The 20,289-nt window shown below is 41.4% G+C and overlaps 1 protein-coding gene across 1 annotated transcript in view; it reads left to right on the plus strand.

Annotated features, from left to right (window-relative positions):
• Positions 1-13,636: 13,636 nt before the first annotated feature.
• LOC139561626 (low affinity immunoglobulin gamma Fc region receptor II-b-like) overlaps positions 13,637-20,289 on the plus strand; it is a 13,388-nt gene continuing 6,735 nt past the window's right edge. Inside the window, exons 1-4 of the mRNA XM_071378846.1 lie at positions 13,637-13,733; positions 14,129-14,404; positions 14,573-14,815; positions 20,179-20,285. Coding sequence (XP_071234947.1) covers positions 13,637-13,733; positions 14,129-14,404; positions 14,573-14,815; positions 20,179-20,285 — 723 coding nt within the window. The remainder of the gene's footprint in view (positions 13,734-14,128; positions 14,405-14,572; positions 14,816-20,178; positions 20,286-20,289) is intronic.

Consider the following 20,289-nt stretch of genomic DNA (forward strand, 5'->3'; position numbering starts at 1 on the left):
GTGGGGTCATATTAGTTTGTAGCTGAGAGTCTCCTCTTTCCATAGTGGGGTCATATTAGTTTGCATCTGAGAGTCTCCTCTTTCCATAGCGGGGTCATATTAGTTTGTAGCTGAGAGTCTCCTCTTTCCATAGTGGGGTCATATTAGTTTGTATTTGAGTCTCCCCTTTCCATAGTGGGGTCATATTAGTGTGTAGCTGAGTGTCCTCTTTCCATAGTGGGGTCATATTAGTTTGTAGCTGAGAGTCACCTCTTTCCATAGTGGGGTCATATTAGTTTGTAGCTGAGAGTCTCCCCTTTCCATAGTGGGGTCATATTAGTTTGTAGCTGAGAGTCTCCCCTTTCCATAGTGGGGTCATATTAGTTTGTAGCTGAGAGTCTCCTCTTTCCATAGTGGGGTCATATTAGTTTGTAGCTGAGAGTCTCCCCTTTCCATAGTGGGGTCATATTAGTTTGTAGCTGAGAGTCTCCCCTTTCCATAGTGGGGTCATATTAGTTTGTAGCTGAGAGTCTCCTCTTTCCATAGTGGGGTCATATTAGTTTGTATCTGAGAGTCTCCTCTTTCCATAGTGGGGTCATATTAGTTTGTAGCTGAGAGTCTCCTCTTTCCATAGTGGGGTCATATTAGTTTGTATCTGAGAGTCTCCCCTTTCCATAGTGGGGTCATATTAGTTTGTAGCTGAGTCTCCTCTTTCCATAGTGGGGTCATATCAGTTTGTAGCTGAGAGTCTCCTCTTTCCTTAGTGGGGTCATATTAGTTTGTAGCTGAGAGTCTCCTCTTTCCATAGTGGGGTCATATTAGTTTGTAGCTGAGTCTCCCCTTTCCATAGTGGGGTCATATTAGTTTGTAGCTGAGAGTCACCTCTTTCCATAGTGGGGTCATATTAGTTTGTAGCTGAGAGTCTCCCCTTTCCATAGTGGGGTCATATTAGTTTGTAGCTGAGAGTCTCCCCTTTCCATAGTGGGGTCATATTAGTTTGTAGCTGAGAGTCTCCTCTTTCCACAGTGGGATCATATTAGTTTGTAGCTGAGAGTCTCCCCTTTCCATAGTGGGGTCATATTAGTTTGTAGCTGAGAGTCTCCTCTTTCCATAGTGGGGTCATATTAGTTTGTATCTGAGAGTCTCCCCTTTCCATAGTGGGGTCATATTAGTTTGTAGCTGAGTCTCCTCTTTCCATAGTGGGGTCATATCAGTTTGTAGCTGAGAGTCTCCTCTTTCCATATTGGGGTCATATTAGTTTGTAGCTGAGAGTCTCCTCCTTCCATAGTGGGGTCATATTAGTTTTTAGCTGAGTCTCCTCTTTCCATAGTGGGGTCATATTAGTTTGTAGCTGAGAGTCTCCCCTTTCCATAGTGGGTTCATATTAGTTTGTATCTGAGTCTCCTCTTTCCATATTGGGGTCATATTAGTTTGTATCTGAGTCACCTCTTTCCATAGTGGGGTCATATTAGTTTGTAGCTGAGAGTCTCCTCTTTCCATAGTGGGGTCATATTAGTTTGTAGCTGAGTCTCCCCTTTCCATAGTGGGGTCATATTAGTTTGTAGCTGAGAGTCTCCCCTTTCCATAGTGGGGTCATATTAGTTTGTAGCTGAGAGTCTCCTCTTTCCATAGTGGGGTCATATTAGTTTGTATCTGAGAGTCTCCTCTTTCCATAGTGGGGTCATATTAGTTTGTAGCTGAGAGTCTCCCCTTTCCATAGTGGGGTCATTTTAGTTTGTATCTGAGTCACCTCTTTCCATAGTGGGGTCATATTAGTTTGTAGCTGAGAGTCTCCTCTTTCCATAGTGGGGTCATATTAGTTTGTAGCTGAGTCTCCCCTTTCCATAGTGGGGTCATATTAGTTTGTATCTGAGTCACCTCTTTCCATAGTGGGGTCATATTAGTTTGTAGCTGAGTCTCCTCTTTCCATAGTGGGGTCATATTAGTTTGTAGCTGAGAGTCTCCCCTTTCCATAGTGGGGTCATATTAGTTTGTATTTGAGTCTCCCCTTTCCATAGTGGGGTCATATTAGTTTGTAGCTGAGAGTCTCCTCTTTCCATAGTGGGGTCATATTAGTTTGTATCTGAGAGTATCCCCTTTCCATAGTGGGGTCATATTAGTTTGTAGCTGAGTCTCCTCTTTCCATAGTGGGGTCATATCAGTTTGTAGCTGAGAGTCTCCTCTTTCCATAGTGGGGTCATATTAGTTTGTAGCTGAGAGTCTCCTCTTTCCATAGTGGGGTCATATTAGTTTGTAGCTGAGTCTCCTCTTTCCATAGTGGGGTCATATTAGTTTGTAGCTGAGAGTCTACTCTTTCCATAGTGGGGTCATATTAGTTTGTATCTGAGTCTCCTCTTTCCATAGTGGGGTCATATTAGTTTGTAGCTGAGAGTCTCCTCTTTCCATAGTGGGGTCATATTAGTTTGTAGCTGAGAGTCTCCCCTTTCCATAGTGGGGTCATATTAGTTTGTAGCTGAGAGTCTCCTCTTTCCATAGTGGGGTCATATTAGTTTGTAGCTGAGAGTCTCCTCTTTCCATAGTGGGGTCATATTAGTTTGTACCTGAGAGTCTCCTCTTTCCATAGTGGGGTCATATTAGTTTGTATCTGAGAGTCTCCTCTTTCCCTAGTGGGGTCATATTAGTTTGTATCTGAGAGTCTCCTCTTTCCATAGTGGGGTCATATTAGTTTGTATCTGAGAGTCTCCCCTTTCCATAGTGGGGTCATATTAGTTTGTAGCTGAGAGTCTCCTCTTTCCATAGTGGGGTCATATTAGTTTGTATCTGAGAGTCTCCTCTTTCCATAGTGGGGTCATATTAGTTTGTAGCTGAGAGTCTCCTCTTTCCATAGTGGGGTCATATTAGTTTGTATTTGAGTCTCCTCTTTCCATAGTGGGGTCATATTAGTTTGTAGCTGAGAGTCTCCTCTTTCCATAGTGGGGTCATATTAGTTTGTAGCTGAGTCTCCCCTTTCCATAGTGGGGTCATATTAGTTTGTAGCTGAGAGTCTCCTCTTTCCATAGTGGGGTCATATTAGTTTGTAGCTGAGAGTCTCCCCTTTCCATAGTGGGGTCATATTAGTTTGTATCTGAGTCTCCCCTTTCCATAGTGGGGTCATATTAGTTTGTATCTGAGAGTCTCCTCTTTCCATAGTGGGGTCATATTAGTTTGTAGCTGAGAGTCTCCCCTTTCCATAGTGGGGTCATATTAGTTTGTAGCTGAGAGTCTCCTCTTTCCATAGTGGGGTCATATTAGTTTGTAGCTGAGTCTCCTCTTTCCATAGTGGGGTCATATTAGTTTGTAGCTGAGAGTCTCCTCTTTCCATAGTGGGGTCATATGAGTTTGTAGCTGAGTCACCTCTTTCCATAGTGGGGTCATATTAGTTTGTATCTGAGTCTCCTCTTTCCATAGTGGGGTCATATTAGTTTGTAGCTGAGAGTCTCCTCTTTCCATAGTGGGGTCATATTAGTTTGTAGCTGAGTCTCCTCTTTCCATAGTGGGGTCATATTAGTTTGTAGCTGAGAGTCTCCCCTTTCCATAGTGGGGTCATATTAGTTTGTAGCTGAGAGTCTCCTCTTTCCATAGTGGGGTCATATTAGTTTGTATCTGAGAGTCTCCCCTTTCCATAGTGGGGTCATATTAGTTTGTATCTGAGTCTCCTCTTTCCATAGTGGGGTCATATTAGTTTGTAGCTGAGAGTCTCCTCTTTCCATAGTGGGGTCATATTAGTTTGTAGCTGAGAGTCTCCTCTTTCCATAGTGGGGTCATATTAGTTTGTAGCTGAGTCTCCTCTTTCCATAGTGGGGTCATATTAGTTTGTAGCTGAGAGTCTCCCCTTTCCATAGTGGGGTCATATTAGTTTGTAGCTGAGAGTCTCCTCTTTCCATAGTGGGGTCATATTAGTTTGTATCTGAGTCTCCTCTTTCCATAGTGGGGTCATATTAGTTTGTAGCTGAGAGTCTCCTCTTTCCATAGTGGGGTCATATTAGTTTGTAGCTGAGAGTCTCCCCTTTCCATAGTGGGGTCATATTAGTTTGTAGCTGAGAGTCTCCTCTTTCCACAGTGGGGTCATATTAGTTTGTAGCTGAGAGTCTCCCCTTTCCATAGTGGGGTCATATTAGTTTGTAGCTGAGAGTCTCCCCTTTCCATAGTGGGGTCATATTAGTTTGTAGCTGAGAGTCTCCTCTTTCCATAGTGGGGTCATATTAGTTTGTAGCTGAGAGTCTCCTCTTTCCATAGTGGGGTCATATTAGTTTGTATCTGAGAGTCTCCCCTTTCCATAGTGGGGTCATATTAGTTTGTAGCTGAGTCTCCTCTTTCCATAGTGGGGTCATATTAGTTTGTAGCTGAGAGTCTCCTCTTTCCATAGTGGGGTCATATTAGTTTGTATTTGAGTCTCCTCTTTCCATAGTGGGGTCATATTAGTTTGTATCTGAGAGTCTCCTCTTTCCATAGTGGGGTCATATTAGTTTGTAGCTGAGTCTCCCCTTTCCATAGTGGGGTCATATTAGTTTGTAGCTGAGAGTCACCTCTTTCCATAGTGGGGTCATATTAGTTTGTAGCTGAGAGTCTCCCCTTTCCATAGTGGGGTCATATTAGTTTGTATCTGAGTCTCCCCTTTCCATAGTGGGGTCATATTAGTTTGTAGCTGAGAGTCTCCTCTTTCCACAGTGGGGTCATATTAGTTTGTAGCTGAGAGTCTCCCCTTTCCATAGTGGGGTCATATTAGTTTGTAGCTGAGAGTCTCCTCTTTCCATAGTGGGGTCATATTAGTTTGTAGCTGAGTCTCCTCTTTCCATAGTGGGGTCATATTAGTTTGTAGCTGAGAGTCTCCTCTTTCCATAGTGGGGTCATATGATTTTGTAGCTGAGTCACCTCTTTCCATAGTGGGGTCATATTAGTTTGTATCTGAGTCACCTCTTTCCATATTGGGGTCATATTAGTTTGTAGCTGAGAGTCTCCTCTTTCCATAGTGGGGTCATATTAGTTTGTAGCTGAGTCTCCCCTTTCCATAGTGGGGTCATATTAGTTTGTAGCTGAGAGTCTCCCCTTTCCATAGTGGGGTCATATTAGTTTGTAGCTGAGAGTCTCCTCTTTCCATAGTGGGGTCATATTAGTTTGTATCTGAGAGTCTCCTCTTTCCATAGTGGGGTCATATTAGTTTGTAGCTGAGAGTCTCCCCTTTCCATAGTGGGGTCATTTTAGTTTGTATCTGAGTCACCTCTTTCCATAGTGGGGTCATATTAGTTTGTAGCTGAGAGTCTCCTCTTTCCATAGTGGGGTCATATTAGTTTGTAGCTGAGAGTCTCCTCTTTCCATAGTGGGGTCATATTAGTTTGTAGCTGAGTCTCCCCTTTCCATAGTGGGGTCATATTAGTTTGTATCTGAGTCACCTCTTTCCATAGTGGGGTCATATTAGTTTGTAGCTGAGAGTCTCCTCTTTCCATAGTGGGGTCATATTAGTTTGTATCTGAGAGTCTCCCCTTTCCATAGTGGGGTCATATTAGTTTGTAGCTGAGAGTCTCCCCTTTCCATAGTGGGGTCATATTAGTTTGTAGCTGAGAGTCTCCTCTTTCCATAGTGGGGTCATATTAGTTTGTATCTGAGAGTCTCCTCTTTCCATAGTGGGGTCATATTAGTTTGTAGCTGAGAGTCTCCCCTTTCCATAGTGGGGTCATTTTAGTTTGTAGCATCATGTACCATAGTGATAGTTCTCTCTGTGTGTTTCAGTGTTTACATCATGTACCATAGTGATAGTTCTCTCTGTGTGTTTCAGTGTTTACATCATGTACCATAGTGATAGTTCTCTCTGTGTGTTTCAGTGTTTACATCATGTACCATAGTGATAGTTCTCTCTGTGTGTTTCAGTGTTTACATCATGTACCATAGTGATAGTTCTCTCTGTGTGTTTCAGTGTTTACATCATGTACCATAGTGATAGTTCTCTCTGGGTGTTTCAGTGTTTACATCATGTACCATAGTGATAGTTCTCTCTGGGTGTTTCAGTGTTTACATCATGTACCATAGTGATAGTTCTCTCTGTGTGTTTCAGTGTTTACATCATGTACCATAGTGATAGTTCTCTCTGTGTGTTTCAGTGTTTACATCATGTACCATAGTGATAGTTCTCTCTGTGTGTTTCAGTGTTTACATCATGTACCATAGTGATAGTTCTCTCTGTGTGTTTCAGTGTTTACATCATATACCATAGTGATAGTTCTCTCTGTGTGTTTCAGTGTTTACATCATGTACCATAGTGATAGTTCTCTCTGTGTGTTTCAGTGTTTACATCATGTACCATAGTGATAGTTCTCTCTGTGTGTTTCAGTGTTTACATCATGTACCATAGTGATAGTTCTCTCTGTGTGTTTCAGTGTTTACATCATGTACCATAGTGATAGTTCTCTCTGTGTGTTTCAGTGTTTCCATCATGTACCATAGTGATAGTTCTCTCTGTGTGTTTCAGTGTTTACATCATGTACCATAGTGATAGTTCTCTCTGGGTGTTTCAGTGTTTACATCATGTACCATAGTGATAGTTCTCTCTCTGTTTCAGTGTTTACATCATGTACCATAGTTATAGTTCTCTCTCTGTTTCAGTGTTTACATCATGTACCATAGTTATAGTTCTCTCTGTGTGTTTCAGTGCTGATGAGTACACTGGTATACTGTAGCCTCGGACAAGGTGGAGGTGAGTACATTTCTCTATATTCATCACCTGTTCTATAATAGTAACATTTCTCTATATTCATCACCTGTTCTATAATAGTAACTTTTCTCTATATTCATCACCTGTTCTATAATAGTAACATTTCTCTATATTCATCACCTGTTCTATAATAGTAACATTTCTCTATATTCATCACCTGTTCTATAATAGTAACATTTCTCTATATTCATCACCTGTTCTATAATAGTAACATTTCTCTATATTCATGACCTGTTCTATAATAGTAACATTTCTCTATATTCATGACCTGTTCTATAATAGTAACATTTCTCTATATTCATGACCTGTTCTATAATAGTAACATTTCTCTATATTCATCACCTGTTCTATAATAGTAACATTTCTCTATATTCATCACCTGTTCTATAATAGTAACTTTTCTCTTTATTCTTATAATATAATAATATTATTATATAATAAAATAATAATAAGTATAATTTCTTCCTGGTATCTTCATTGGTTGTGACTCCAGTCCTTATTCTTATTCTTGCAACACATTATTATTATATTATATAGATAGATATATAGATAGATATTAGATAGATCTACTGTCTCTATTATATAATGACGGACCAGCTAGATCTAATGTCTCTATTAAATTATGACAGACCAGCTAGATCTACATTATCTATTATATTATGACAGACCAGCTAGATCTAATGTCTCTATTATATTATGACAGACCAGCAAGATCTACTTTCTTTCTTACTATCTACATTTAACATCACCTTCTTCATAGTAAATTCTAATTACATTGTGTTTGATCATTGTAGTACAGCCTGTATGTGTCAAACATCTCAGAATGCTGATCTGGGATCAGTTTCCCCCTGTCTGTCCATGTATGTTATTCATAGTACAGGCCCTGTATCTCAGAGTGCTGATCTGGGATCAGGTCCCCCTGTCTGTCCATGTATGTTATTCTATAATATAATAATATAATAATATAATATATTTTATAACTGGTCCTAAGACATCACTTTATTGTGTATCTGCTGTTGTTTCTGTGTGTGTGTGTGTGTGTGTGTGTGTATGTGTGTGTGTGTGTGTGTGTGTGTGTGTGTGTGTCATACTCTGGACCTGCGCAACATATTTTACAATCATTTTTGAGAGGAGATTCGATATAGGCCGATAGTTTTTTATATTTTCTGGGTCAAGGTTTGGCGTTTTCAAGAGAGGCTTTATTACTGCCACTTTTAGTGAGTTTGGTACACATCCGGTGGATAGGGAGCCATTTATTAAGTTCAACATAGGAGGGCCAAGCACATGAAGCAGCTCTTTCAGTAGTTTAGTTGGAATAGGATCCAGTATGCAGCTTGAAGGTTTAGAGGCCATGATTATTTTCATCATTGTGTCAAGAGATATAGTACTAAAACACTTGAGTGTCTCTCTTGATCCTAGGTCCTGGCAGAGTTGTGCAGACTCAGGACAACTGAGCTTTGGAGGAATACGCAGAAAGAGGAGTCCGTAATTTGCTTTCGAATGATCATGATCTTTTCCTCAAAGAAGTTCATAAATGTATCACTGCTGAAGTGAAAGCCATCCTCTCTTGGGGAACGCTGCTTTCTAGTTAGCATTGCGATAGTATCAAAAATACATTTTGGTTTGTTATTTTCCTCAATTAAGTTGGAAAAATAGGATGATCGAGCAGCAGTGAGGGCTCTTCGATACTGCACGGTACTGTCTTTCCAAGCTAGTCGGAAGACTTCCAGTTTGGTGTGGCGCCTGGAAGCTTTTCTGGAAGCTTGCTTCAGAGCTCAGGTATTTTCTGTATACCAGGGAGCTAGTTTCTTATGACAAATGTTATTTGTTTTTAGGGGTTCGACTGCATCTAGGGTATTACGCAAGGTTAAATTGAGTTCCTCAGTTAGGTGGTTAACTGATTTTTGTACCCTGACGTCCTTGGGTAGGTGGACGGATTCTGGAAGGGCATCTAGGAATCTTTGGGTTGTCCGAGAATTTATAAATCAAATCAAATGTTATTGGTCACATTCACATGATTAGCAGATGTTATTGATCACATACACATGGTTAGCAGATGTGATTGATCACATACACATGGTTAGCAGATGTTATTGATCACATACACATGGTTAGCAGATGTTATTGATCACATACACATGGTTAGCAGATTTTAATGGTCACATACACATGGTTAGCAGATTTTAATGGTCACATACACATGGTTAGCAGATGTTATTGATCACATACACATGGTTAGCAGATGTTATTGATCACATACACATGGTTAGCAGATTTTAATGGTCACATACACATGGTTAGCAGATTTTAATGGTCACATACACATGGTTAGCAGATTTTAATGGTCACATACACATGGTTAGCAGATGTTAATGCGATTGTAGTGAAATGCTTGTGGTTCTAGTTCCGACCGTGCAGTAATATCTAACAAGTAATCTAACAACTTCACAACAACCACCTTATACACACAAGTGTAAAGGAATGAATAAGAATAGGTACATATAATGGATGAGTGATGGCCGAACGGCATAGGCAAGATGCAGTAGATGATGTATAGTACAGTATATACATATGAGATGCGTAACATAGGGTATGTAAACATTATATAAAGTGGCATTGTTTCAGTGACCAGTGATACATTTATTACATCCAATTTTTAATTATTAAAGTAGCTAGAGATTTGAGTCAGTATGTTGGCAGCAGCCACTCAATGTTAGTAATGACTGTTTAACAGTCTGATGGCCTTGAGACAGAAGCTGTTTTTCAGTCTCTCGGTCCAAGCTTTGATGCACCTGTACTGACCTCGCCTTCTGGATGATAGCGGGGTGAACAGGCAGTGGCTCGGGTGGTTGTTGTCCTTGATGATCTTAGTGGCCTTCCTGTGACATCAGGTGGTGTAGGTGTCCTGGAAGGCATGTAGTTTGCCCCCAGGGATGCATTGTGCAGACCTCACTACCCTCTGGGGAGCCTTACGGTTGTGGGCGGAGCAGTTGCCGTACCAGGTGGTGATACAGCCCGACAGGATGCTCTCGATTATGCATCTGTAAAAGTTTGTGAGTGTTTTTGGTGACAAGCCAAATTTCTTCAGCCTCCTGAGGTTGAAGAGGCGCTGTTGCGCCTTCTTCACCACACTGTCTGTGTGGGTGGACCATTTCAGATTGTCCGTGATGTGTATGCTGAGGAACTTAAAACTTTCCACCTTCTCCACTACTGTCCCGTCGATGTGGATAGGGGGGTGCTCCCTCTGCTGTTTCCTGAAGTCCACGATCATCTCCTTTGTTTTGTTGACGTTGAATGTAAGGTTATTTTCCTGACACCACACTCCGAGGGCCCTCACCTCCTCCCTGTAGGCCGTCTCGTTGTTATTGATAATCAAGCCTACCACTGTAGTGTCATCTGCGAATAGCTGCACAGTTTGTATTCGGTCATGTTTCTGGTCATGATTAAAAGCAGTGGTTCGCGCTTTCAGTTTTGCACAAATGCTGCCATTCATCCACTGTTTCTGGTTGGGGAAGGTTTTAATAGTTACTGTCGGTACAACATCACCGATGAACTTGCTACTAAACTCGCTCACCGAATCAGCGTATACATCAATGTTGTTGTCCATGTTGAACCATATTTAGGTAGCCGGTTTTGTGGGTGGTTGTTTTCAGTCTTTGTGTGTCTGCACCAGATAGAACTGTTTCGGTTGTCACTTTTAAAATAAGATGAACAATTACCACGCTACGCATTGGTCCTCCGATCCTTCTAAATTATCCTCCTCAGACGAGGAGGACGACAGCCGTTACAGAACCACAGCAGTTACAGTCCAATGCTATCCGGAACAAATCCCAGTAGCTATAAAAAGTGATTGAGTAGGCTGCATAGATTTCATGACTAGAATCTCAAAAGATGATAACGTCGGGTTTATTTTGTAAATTGAAATGTGCTATCGTAAATGTTAGCAACACCTCCGCCTTTGCAGAATGCACGGGGGATACGGTCACTAGTGTAACCAGGAGGTGAGGCCTAGTTTAACAAAGTAAATTCATCAGGCTCAAGCCATGTTTCAGTCAGGCCAATCACATCAAGATTATGATCAGCGATTGACCACTGCAACACAACAATCAGCACAAGTAATTATATAGCCAATCAATTTGACACATTTTATTGAATTTACTTTAGTAGGAGCTTGACTTCCTGTAGCCTGTTGGACATGCTGCTTATGCATCAAAGTTAAAGTAACGGCTGCATAAAACACTCAGGGTTTTACTTTTTTGAAGCCTCCTTTCATCATGGATGAATGAGGCATCTAGTGGACAATACAAATGATGTGTTCACCTCCCTCTACTTCTCCACTTCTCTGTCTTCTTTAATGCAGAACTGGTCCTAAGTCAGAACCATAGAGAATGATAGAGGCCTGCAATGTAACAGAGAAAACCCATTGGGCCTGTCCTGTAGACACCATGTAACAGACACAACCCACTGGACCTGTCCTGTAGACACCATGTAACAGACAAAACCCACTGGACCTGTCCTGTAGACACCATGTAACAGACAAAACCCACTGGGCCTGTCCTGCAGACACCATGTAACAGACACAACCCACTGGGCCTGTCCTGCAGACACCATGTAACAGACACAACCCACTGGGCCTTTCCTGTAGACACCATGTAATAGACACAAACCACTGGGCCTGTCCTGTAGACACCATGTAACAGACACAACCCACTGGACCTGTCCTGTAGACACCATGTAACAGACAAAGCCCATTGGGCCTGTCCTGTAGACACTATGTAACAGACACAACCCACTGGACCTGTCCTGTAGACACCATGTAACAGACAAAACCCATTGGGCCTGTTCTGTAGACACCATGTAACAGACACAACCCACTGGGCCTGTCCTGTAGACACCATGTAACAGACACAACCAACTGGGCCTGTCCTGTAGACACCATGTAACAGACACAACCCACTGGGCCTGTCCTTTAGACACCATGTAACAGACACAACCCACTGGGCCTGTCCTGTAGAGGCCGTGTAACAGACACAGCCCACTGGACCTGTCCTGTAGACACCATGTAACAGACACAACCCACTGGGCCTGTCCTGTTGACACCATGTAACAGACACAACCCACTGGGCCTGTCCTCCAGACACCATGTAACAGACACAACCCACTGGGCCTGTCCTCCAGACACCATGTAACAGACACAACCCACTGAGGCCTGTCCTGTTGACACCATGTAACAGACAAAACCCACTGGTCCTGTCCTCCAGACACCATGTAACAGACACAACCCACTGGGCCTGTTGAACCCTGTGGCACCCCCATAAAGACTGGCAGAGGTCCGGACAACAGGCCCTCCGATTTGACACACTGAACTAAATCTGAGAAGTAGTTGGTGAACCAGGCGAGGCAGTCATTTGAGAAACCAAGGCTATTGAGTCTGCCGATAAGAATGCGGTGATTGACAGAGAGGGTCCATATTGTCTAGCCCAGCTGATTTGTACGGATCCAGGTTTTGCAGCTCTTTCAGAACATCAGCTATCTGGATTTGGGTGAAGGAGAAGTGGGGGGGGCTTGGGAAAGTTGCTGCGGGGGGTGCAGAGCTGTTGGCCGGGGTTGGGGTAGGGGTAGCCAGGTGGATATTCTCTTGTTTGTCTGGAAGTAGCGTTAGCTAAATTAACCAGCCAGTTAGCTTGGGTGCTTGACTGCCTCGTGGCAAGAAAAATATTTTCCATTATGAATCAGAAAGCTTGACTCAACCCTGTTCCTTAGCGTATTTTGGCGGTTGAATAATCCTTGTGAGAATCAAGGACAGTGGATATTAGGTAACGTATTAAAATGGGCAGTATATATGGTCAAGAGCACAAATTATGTTTAAAATAGTCAAACTTTGTATCACACCACATTCAAACAATCGCTAATGGGTTTAGATTTGATCTGTGTTGATACAATATGTAAGGTAGTGTATTTGTTATTGGCGTAAAAATACGAAGACTCTCACATGCCAAACATCGCCACATTAGTAAACTATGTGGTAGAACAGGGTCACTAGGAATTATATGTTAAAGTAAAACCGGCGAAACAAGAGAACATATTTGGGGTTTAGAGAACCTGTCAGCGATTGGGTGCAGAGATGTAGAGGAGTCAGGCGCAGGACACAGGTTTGAGCAACACAACTGAGTTTACTCACAAAAAGGCAAGCAATATTCCAATAAGGAAAATACAGACAGAATAACACCTACACGAACCACTAAGACACCAACAATCACGGACAGAACAGAAAGGTATGCCAGAGGGTTAAATAAGGAACATGATATGGGAATTGAAACCAGGTGTGTGTAATACAGACAAAACAAAATGAAAAATGAAACATGGATCGGTTTTGACTATAATTGAAATGTTAAAAAAATCACCTGGTAACATTAACAGAAAGACAGAGGTAGAATATGGTTGAGATTGTAGAGAGCTTTCTGAGTTTAATAATAATATGCATATATTAGCATCTGGGACAGAGTAGGAGGCAGTTCACTATGGGCACGCAATTATTCCAAAAGTGAAAATGCTGCCCCCTATATCAAAGAAGTTAAGGGAAGAGATGTACAGTAGACTAGGGAAGGTAACAAAAGTCAATTGGAACGTAAGAATTTTGAATTGTTTGGATTGATTAAGAATTGGCTGATGTATTTTCTACATTACAGGTTAATTACAGATTGGCAGTCAGAATCATTGGCAGACAGAATCTTTGGGAGTCAGATTCCTTGGGAGTCAGAATCCTTGGGAGTCAGAATCCTTGGCAGTCAGAATCCTTGGCAGTCAGAATCCTTGGCAGTCAGAATCCTTGGGAGTAAGAATCCTTGGGAGGTAGACTCCTTGGGAGCAAGAATCCTTGGCAGTCAGAATCCTTGGCAGTCAGAATCCTTCGTAGTAAGAGTACATAATACTGGGGATTCTGGCGCCCCTATGGGGGGGGGGTACTGTCACACTTGCTCCCGCTCTTCTTCCCCCTGGCGCTCGAGGGCGCCAGGACCCTCAGCATTAAGCACTCAAGCCACCATCAGTACGCACACCTGCCTTCCCCCCGTCACTCAGCGATCATTGGACTCACGTGAACTCCATTACTTGAGTCATTACCTTCCCTATATCTGTCTGTTCCCAAGCTCTGTTCCCTGCTTCGGGATTAATTGTCTCATGTCCGTGTTACCCGTGTTCTGACGCTGTTCCTGTCTTGTTTCCTTGTCTGTTCCCAAATAAATGTCTGACTCCCCGTACCTGCTTCTCCTGTCTGGCATCGGTCCTCACGGAATGTTATTTTGCGGAGGGTAGTATCTTGTATATCCTTGTAAAAACAAAACGTTTATCTAACTCTAAATCTATTATTTTGTTAAAAAAAGCTGAAAGATTCAGGAGCTCATCTTTCGTGACATTCTCTCTCTCTCTCTCTCTCTTTCTAAGATATCTCTCTTCCAGCCTCTCTGAGTGTCAGTCCTGACAGATCTCAATTCTTTGAATATGCACCTGTCACTCTGAGCTGTGAGGTTCAGGGGAACTCTGCTGGATGGAGAGTGGTGAGGAATGCAGAAAGAGGAAACCTTTCAGAGTGTAATACTGACTGGGGAAAACAACGAGGGTCTTCATGCATCGTGTCACTAATGCCATCATCCAGTGGAGTGTACTGGTGTGAGTCTGGGTCTGGAGAACACAGCAATGCTGTCAACATCACAGTACCTGGTATGTCCACAAACACCATCTACTAACATTATAGTGTTTAGTGATTCATCTGGTTTCAGATAGCTGATGTTATGTTTATATATGATTTTATATATTATATACAGCTGGAGCTGTGATCCTGGAGAGACCTGTTTATATATGATATTTATATAGTATATACAGCTGGAGCTGGAGCTGTGATCCTGGAGAGCCCTGCCCTTCCTGTGACTGAGGGAGATTCTGTGACTCTGCGCTGCAGATATCAGGGAACTCCCTCTGACCTCACAGCTATTTTCTACAAAGATGGATCCATCATCAGGGCTGAGTCTTCAGGAGAGATAACCATCCCTGCAATATCCAAGTCAGATGAAGGACTCTACAAGTGTACCAACTCTGAAGGAAAATCACCAGAGAGCTGGATGACAGTGACAGGTGAGAATATGAGAAACCTTGACATTCAGATTATCTGGTTCTTCTTTACACTGTTCAATTTGAGACGTTATATTCATAATAATTTTGTGTTCTTGTAATCTCTCTTGGTCATTAGACGTAATACACACAGTACCAGTCAAAAGTTTGGACACACCTACTCATTCAAGGGTTTTTCTTAATTTTTTACTATTTTCTACATTGTAGAATAATACTGAAGACATCACAATTATGAAATAACACATATGGAATCATGTAACAACCAAACAAGTGTTAACACAAATCAAAATATACTTTATATTTGAGATTCTTCAAAGTAGCCCCTCTTTACCTTTATGACAACTTTGCACACTCTTGGCATTCTCTCAACCAGCTTCTTGAGGAATGCTTTTCCAGCGGTCTTGAAGGAGTTCCCACATATGCTGAGCACTTGTTTGCAGCTTTTCCTTCACTTCTGCGGTCCAAATCATCCCAAACCATCTTAATTGGGTTTAGGGCGGATGATTGTGGAGGCCAGGTCAACTGATGCAGCACTCCATCACTCTCCTTCTTGGTCAAATAGCCCTTACACAGCCTGGAGGTGTGCTTTGGGTCATTGTCGTGTTGAAAAACAAATGACAATCCCACTAAGCATATCGCTGCAGAATGCTGTGGTAGCCATGGTGGTTAAATGTGCCTTGAATTCTAAATAAATCACAGACAATGTCACCAGCAAAGCACCACCACACCATAACACCGGCTCCTCCATGCTTTACGGTGGGAACCACACATGCGGAGATCATCATCCAAAAATCTCACATTTTGACTCATCAGACTAAAGGACAGATTTACATTTTGGGTTAGTGTTTTTTTGTCCAAGCAAGCCTCTTCCGCTTATTGGTGTCCTTTAGTAGTGGTTTCTTAACAGCAATTCTACCACGAAGGCCTGATTCATGCAGTCTCCTCTGAACAGTGAAGCTCTGTGAAGCATTTATTTGGGCTGCAATCTGAGGTGCAGTTAATTGTCGATTTCTGAGGCTGGTAACGAATGAACTCATCCTCTGCAGCAGAGGAAACTCTGTCTTGCTTTCCTGTGGCGGTCCTCATGAGAGACAGTTTCATCATTGCACTTGGTGGTTTCTCCGACTCCACTTGAAGAATCTTTCAAAGTTCTTGAAATTTTCCAGATTTGACTGACCTTCATGTCTTAAAGTATTGATGGACTGTCGTTTCTCTTTGCTTTTTTGAGCTGTTTTTTGCCATAATAGGGACTTGGTCTTTTACCAAACAGGGCTATTTTCTCTATACCAACCCTACCTTGTCACAACACAACTGATTGGCTCAAACGCACTAAGGAGAGAAATTCCACAAATTAACTTTTAATAAGGCATCTGTTAATTGATATAGTCCCTGGCGGCGTAGTGTGTTACTGATGGTAGGCTTTGTTACTTTGGTCTCAGCTCTCTGCAGGTCATCCACTAGGTCCCCCCGTGTGGTTCTGGGATTTTTGCTCACCGTTCTTGTGATAATTTTGACCCCACGGGGTGAGATCTTGCGTGGAGCCCCAGATCGAGGGAGATTATCAGTGGTCTTGTATGTCTTCCATTTCCTAATAATTGCTCCCACAGTTGATTTCTTCAAACCAAGCTGCTTACCTATTGCAGATTCAGTCTTCCCAGCCTGGTGCAGGTCTACAATTTTGTTTCTGGTGTCCTTTGACAGCTCTTTGGTCTTGGCCATCGTGGAGTTTGGAGTGTGACTGTTTGAGGTTGTGGACAGGTGTCTTTTATACTGATAACAAGTTCAAACAGGTGCCATTAATACAGGTAATGAGTGGAGGACAGAGGAGCCTCTTAAAGAAGAAGTTACAGGTATGTGAGAGCCAGAAATCTTGCTTGTTTGTAGGTGACCAAATACTTATTTTCCACCATAATTTGCAAATAAATTCATTAATAATCCTACAATGTGATTTTATGGATTTTTTTTCTCATTTTGTCTGTCATAGTTGAAGTGTACCTATGATGAAAATTACAGGCCTCTCTCATCTTTTTAAGTGGGAGAACTTGCACAATTGTTGGCTGACTAAATACTTTTTTGCCCCACTGTATATATACACACACAAACATAGGCAATGGGTCATTCACATACATACAAACATACCCCCACCCACAATGTATAGCCAATGTGTACTTTACACATTTCATTACATATTTATATATTGCAAATAAAATGTAAAAACAATCACCAATAATATTTTATATTATTCATTTCAAACAACGTCATTAGCATGAGAAGAACTTACCAGTCCAAAACAATGTCCTCTCCGTTCAAAAAATATGCTTCCATTTTGGAGCCATAGCAATGGTTGCTAACTGAGTCGTCTTCCAAAAGCAGATCTGTTTCACTTTCACGATCAATTTCCTCTATAATTTTGTCTACATTCGTATATCTAGTCTTAGATTTAGCTTTCCCTGACTTATTCGCCATGATGTTGATATATAAACAGCTGAAGATGCTCGTTACCGAAATAGTGCTGTGCGTAATGAGTTTGGCTACTTCCAGTATGAATCTTCAATGGCGATAGACCGTCTTTACACCGGAGTTTACTACATGGGTTGGTGTTCCAACACAGAACCATTACATATTGCCGTTTACCTCTGCTCATTGGCTATCTACCCAGCTAGATTTCAAGACGATCAGTGGTCATTGGGTTAAACCTCTAACGCCTCACAAACCCGGATCCGGGATCCCCCCCATCACAAAAGCTGACTAGCATAGCCTAGCCTAAAGTTACAGGGATATCATAAAATAAAATGTTCATGAAATCACAAGTCCAAGACACCAAATGAAAGATACAGATCTTGTGATTCAAGCCATCATCTCTGATTTTTTAAATGTTTTACAGGGAAGACACAATATGTAAATCTATTAGCTAACCACGTTAGCAAAAGACACCACTTTTTTTACTCCACCATTTTTTTTACTGCATCAGTAGCTATCACAAATTCGACCAAATAAAGATATAAATAGCCACTAACCAAGAAACAATTCTCATCAGATGACAGTCTGATAACATATTTATTGTATAGCATAGGTTTTGTTAGAAAAATTTGCATATTTCAGGTATAAATCATAGTTTACAATTGCAGCCCCCATTACAACTATCACTAAAATGACTAGAATAACTACAGAGACCATCGTGTATTAGCTAATTACTCATCATAAAACATTTCTTAAAAATACACAGCGTACAGCAGATGAAAGACACAGATCATGTGAATATAGCCAATATGTCAGATTTTCTAAGTGTTTTACAGCGAAAACACAATATAGCGTTATCTTAGCTTACTACAAGTCAGTCACACAGTAGCATTGATTCAAGCCAAAAATAGCAATAACGTTATAAACCACCAAACGCTATTAATTTTTTCACTAACCTTCTCAGAATTCTTCAGATGACAGTCCTGTAACATCATATTACACAATGCATATAGTTTGTTCGAAAATGTGCATATTTAGCCGCACAATTCGTGGTTACACAACGTGTTTAGTGGGCAAAAAATCAAGCAATCTGTCCGGCGCCATTTTGGAAAGGCACCTAATCTTATCGAAAACTATTCATAAACTTGACTAAAAAAATACAGGTTGGACAGCAATTGAAAGAGAAATTAGTTCTTAATGCAATCGCTGAATTACATTTTTAAAATTAACCTTACTGCGCAATACTGGGTACAATACAGGGTGCGATAGCGCAACGCTACATGGAAAATAATGGCGTCTAATACATTTTTCTTTTTCAACAGAACAACGTTTTATCAGCATAAATAGTACCTACTATTAGCTGAACTCCCATCAGAATCTTGTGAAAGGTGTCCGTTGGCCAAAAGAATCGTTGCTGGGTTGGAGAATGTTTCCCTCAACGTTGCAATTAGCAATACAGAATGGCATTCGAGAGAGAGACACCCACGTTTCTACAGCGCCATGGAAATAAATACCTGAAAATCGCAATATACTGACCTAAACTGGTATAATTCGGTTCAAAATAACAAGATTATGATGTCTTTAAAGCCTATAGCGAATAAAAACAGAGCCGGATACTTCTAGGAGCTAAAACCAGAAGTTCTAAAAAGACATGCCAAGACCCTCTTTGCGTCAGCGCGAAGTCCCAAAAGGTCGGACACCTCGGTTCCAATCAATTTAAAAACTTTGGGAACTACGTAGAGACGTCATTTCAACTCTCCCTATTCGCTAACAGCCAGGGGAAGGCGTATGCAGTGCATCTCAACCAATAGAAGACAGGCAAAGTTAAAGACAGGTCTCAAAGCAGATGATAAAATTTCCCATTCTCACACAGACATAGGAAAAGTGCTCTAAGTCGAGTTCTGTTTCACTTACAGACATAATTCCAACGGTTTTAGAAACTAGAGAGTGTTTTCTATCCAATAGTAAGAATAATATGCATATTGTACGAGCAAGAATTGAGTAGGAGACCGTTTACATTGGATAAACATTTGTGCTATGTCGAAATAGCACCCCCCTAGTGGCAAGAAGTTAAAATACAGTCAATCAACGAAACAGCGGTCATATAATTGGTGCACAATGAGGTCATTACTTGTTGTCTTCCAATCGGTTTCTTTGGGTCAATACGTCCCGCGAAATGACCCATCATGTTTGGTTGTGTTACAAACAAACAGTTGATTGCAATAAAACCAAACATGACTGGATAAAGTCACGTTTAGTCTGTGTATTTACGTCGAATGTTTAGTCGAAAATTGAATGACACGGAATTCACGACACCAGCGCTTCAAAAAATGTTTCGTGTTAGGCTATAAAAATGGATTTAACCGAACAAAACAATGAGCCTTGGGATTGCAAACAGAGGGAAATCGTCAAAGGTAAACGATTTGTTTTATTGCAATCTGTGATTTTGTTACGCCTGTGCTGGTTGAAATAGTATTTTGGTGTGGGGCTCTGTCCTCAGATAATCGCATCGTATTCTTTCGCAGTAAATCCTTTTTTAAATCTGACAACGCAGTTGGATTAGCAAGATTCTAGGCTTTTGAAGCATGTGAGACACTTGTATTTTCAGGAATGTTTAATATGACTATTTATGGCGATCACCGTATGTTGTCGAATTTAATCCCGCTACCGGGATCCGTAGCATAGTGAAGTTAACACTGTTGTGGTTACTACATGATTTCATATGTGTTATTTCATAGTTTTGATGTCTTCACCATTATTCTACAATGTAGAAAATAGTAAAATAAATAAAAACCCTTGAATGAGTAGGTGTGTCCAAACTTCTGACTGGTACTGTATGTCTAAGATAATATTAGTCAGATTGATTATAACTATTTACTGTGTTGTTTCCTATGGTGTGTTTCAAGATGGAGGATCTGCCTCATCCTCCTCTCCTACCACCTCTCTCCTCCTCCCTCTGTCTGTCTCTGGGTTGGTGGCTGCTCTCTCCATCTCTCTGATCATTCTACTGGGCGTTC

This window comes from Salvelinus alpinus, chromosome 31, assembly GCF_045679555.1.
Source record: "Salvelinus alpinus chromosome 31, SLU_Salpinus.1, whole genome shotgun sequence".
In the NCBI taxonomy this organism is placed as follows: Eukaryota; Metazoa; Chordata; class Actinopteri; order Salmoniformes; family Salmonidae; genus Salvelinus; species Salvelinus alpinus.